Below are 2134 nucleotides of genomic sequence, written 5' to 3' on the forward strand. Positions count from 1 at the left end.
AGCTGGGATGGTCTGATCCCTGGGATCCAAACTTGGCCAAGTCCTGGGAGCAGAGTTGGATTCAACCCTGGGAGCAGAGCTTGATTCATCCCTTGGATCTGAGCTTAGCCAAGCCCTGGGATCAGAGCTGGATTGACCCCTGGGAGCAGGGTTGGATTCATCCCTTGGATCTGGGCTTGGCCAAGCCCTGGGAGCAGAGCTGGGCTGACCCCTGGGATCCAAGTTCAGCCAATCCCTGGGATCAGAGCTGGATTGACCTCTAGGAGCAGAGCTGGATTCATCCCTGGGACCAGAGCTCAGCCAAGCCCTGGGAGCACAGTTGGACTGACCTCTGGGATCAGGGCTGGATTGGCCCCTGGGATCAGGGCTGGACTGATCCCTGTGATCCAAGCTCAGCTGAGCCCTGGGCTCCGAGTTCATGCCGACAGGTCGCTGTTGTCGAACCTCTCCTGGTCGTAGACCTCAGCCACCACCTTCCTGCCCGCGAACCAGCGCCCGTTGAGGGCCTGGATGGCCTTGTGAGTCTCAGAGGCCATGGAGAACTCCACAAAGATCTTGACGATGATCTCGGCGTCCTCCTCCTCCCCTTGCTTCTCCTGGTAGATGATGACTCTGTTCACAGCCCCAAATTTGCCGCATTCCTCCGTCACTTCTCCCTCCAGGTCGTCATCGATGTCCTTGGGGTCCACCATGTTGCGGAGAACCATCACCGTGGACTGCAAGGGAAGGGGTGAGGGAGTTAGGGCATGGACATGTGGAGATGAGACCTTCACAGACCACACAGCACTCCCAAATCCCAGTGCTGGGTCAGTCCAGACACATCCCACGGGATCCACTGCGGTTCAGGATCTCAGGGGTGTCCCAAGTGTCCTTCCAGGGCAACCAAAGCACACACAGATCCATCTGCTGCTGGCTGGGAGGGTCAGGCTGGAGCCCCCGAGGCACTGGAAGAGGCTCTGAGGTCTCCTTGGAGCTTTTCTCCTCCAGGTTGGACAACCCCAGCTCTCCCAGCCTGGATCCAGGGCAGAGAAGCTCCAGAATCATGGAATGGGATGGGTTGAAAGGACCTTAAAGTTCATCCAGTGTCACCCAGGGACACCTCCCACCAGCTCAGGTTGCTCCAAGCCCATCCAACCCGGCCTGGAACACTCCCAGGGATGGAGCAGCCTCAGCTTCTCTGTCCAACCTGTGCCAGAGGCTCCTCCCAGCCCCTCAGCACCCTCCCAGGGAGGAATTCCTGCCCAATATCCCACCCAAATCTCCACTTTTCCATGGTGAAGCCATTCCCTGCATCCTGTCCCTCCACCCACTGCCAGGAGATCAGAGCAGTGACTGTCACCACCCTGAGCCTGGAGCTACCTGCAACATGTTTGTGCCACACTAACCTGAGGAGTCACCCTGGAATGAGGAGAAAAGCCTGGAATGAGGTTGGAATGGGCCTCTCCTCACCTCCTGCTTGTGGAGCAGCTTCTGCCCTGGGCAGGGGCACCTCCCTCCAGAGCAGGTTGCTCAAGGCTCATCCAACCTGGCTTTCTCCCCCATTCTCCCCCTCTACTCTACTCTCGTGAGGTCCCACCTGGAATACTGCACACAGTCCCGACCCTTCCAGCCAGGAATTCCTTCCCAGTATCTCATCTAAATCTCCACTTTTCCAGGGTGCCCTGTCCCTCCATCTCTCGTAAGATCCTGAAGACAGAGCAGTGACTGTCACCACCCTGAGCTCAGAGCCTCCTGCAACATCTTTGTGCCACACAACCTGAGGAGAAAACCCTGGAACGGAGCTGGAATGAGGAGAAAAGCCTGGGATGAGGCTGGAATGGGCCTGTGCTCACCTCCTGCTTGCGCAGCAGCTTCTGCATGACCATGTGGCGCGCGCTGCTGCCCGAGATGCTCATGTGCTCCTGCTCACTCAGCATCTCCGGCCGCTCCGACTCGGGGAACACCTCCTCCTCCTCCTTCTCCTTCTTCACCTCCACCAGTCCCAGGGCGGGTGGAGAGGCCAGGATGGGATTCACCACCCCCACCTGAGGGATGGTCACCGGGATGGGCGGCCGGGCAGGGGTCACACCTGGGCAGAGAGCAGGGGGGTGGGTCACACCTGAGGGGGTTGGGTCACCCCTGGGGAGTGTCCTGT

At 59.1% G+C, this 2134-nt stretch overlaps 1 protein-coding gene across 1 annotated transcript; it reads right to left on the reverse strand.

Moving 5' to 3' along the window:
- Positions 1-416: 416 nt before the first annotated feature.
- LOC103807092 (poly(U)-binding-splicing factor PUF60) lies at positions 417-2068 on the reverse strand (the record flags this gene model as incomplete). Its single annotated transcript, XM_009079810.1, has 2 exons — positions 417-716; positions 1833-2068. Coding segments are annotated over 2 exons (536 nt in total), but the record flags the coding sequence as incomplete, so codon positions are not given.
- Between the last annotated feature and the right edge of the window lie 66 nt (positions 2069-2134).

This window comes from Acanthisitta chloris, unplaced genomic scaffold (assembly GCF_000695815.1).
Source record: "Acanthisitta chloris isolate BGI_N310 unplaced genomic scaffold, ASM69581v1 scaffold17588, whole genome shotgun sequence".
NCBI classification, from domain to species: Eukaryota; Metazoa; Chordata; class Aves; order Passeriformes; family Acanthisittidae; genus Acanthisitta; species Acanthisitta chloris.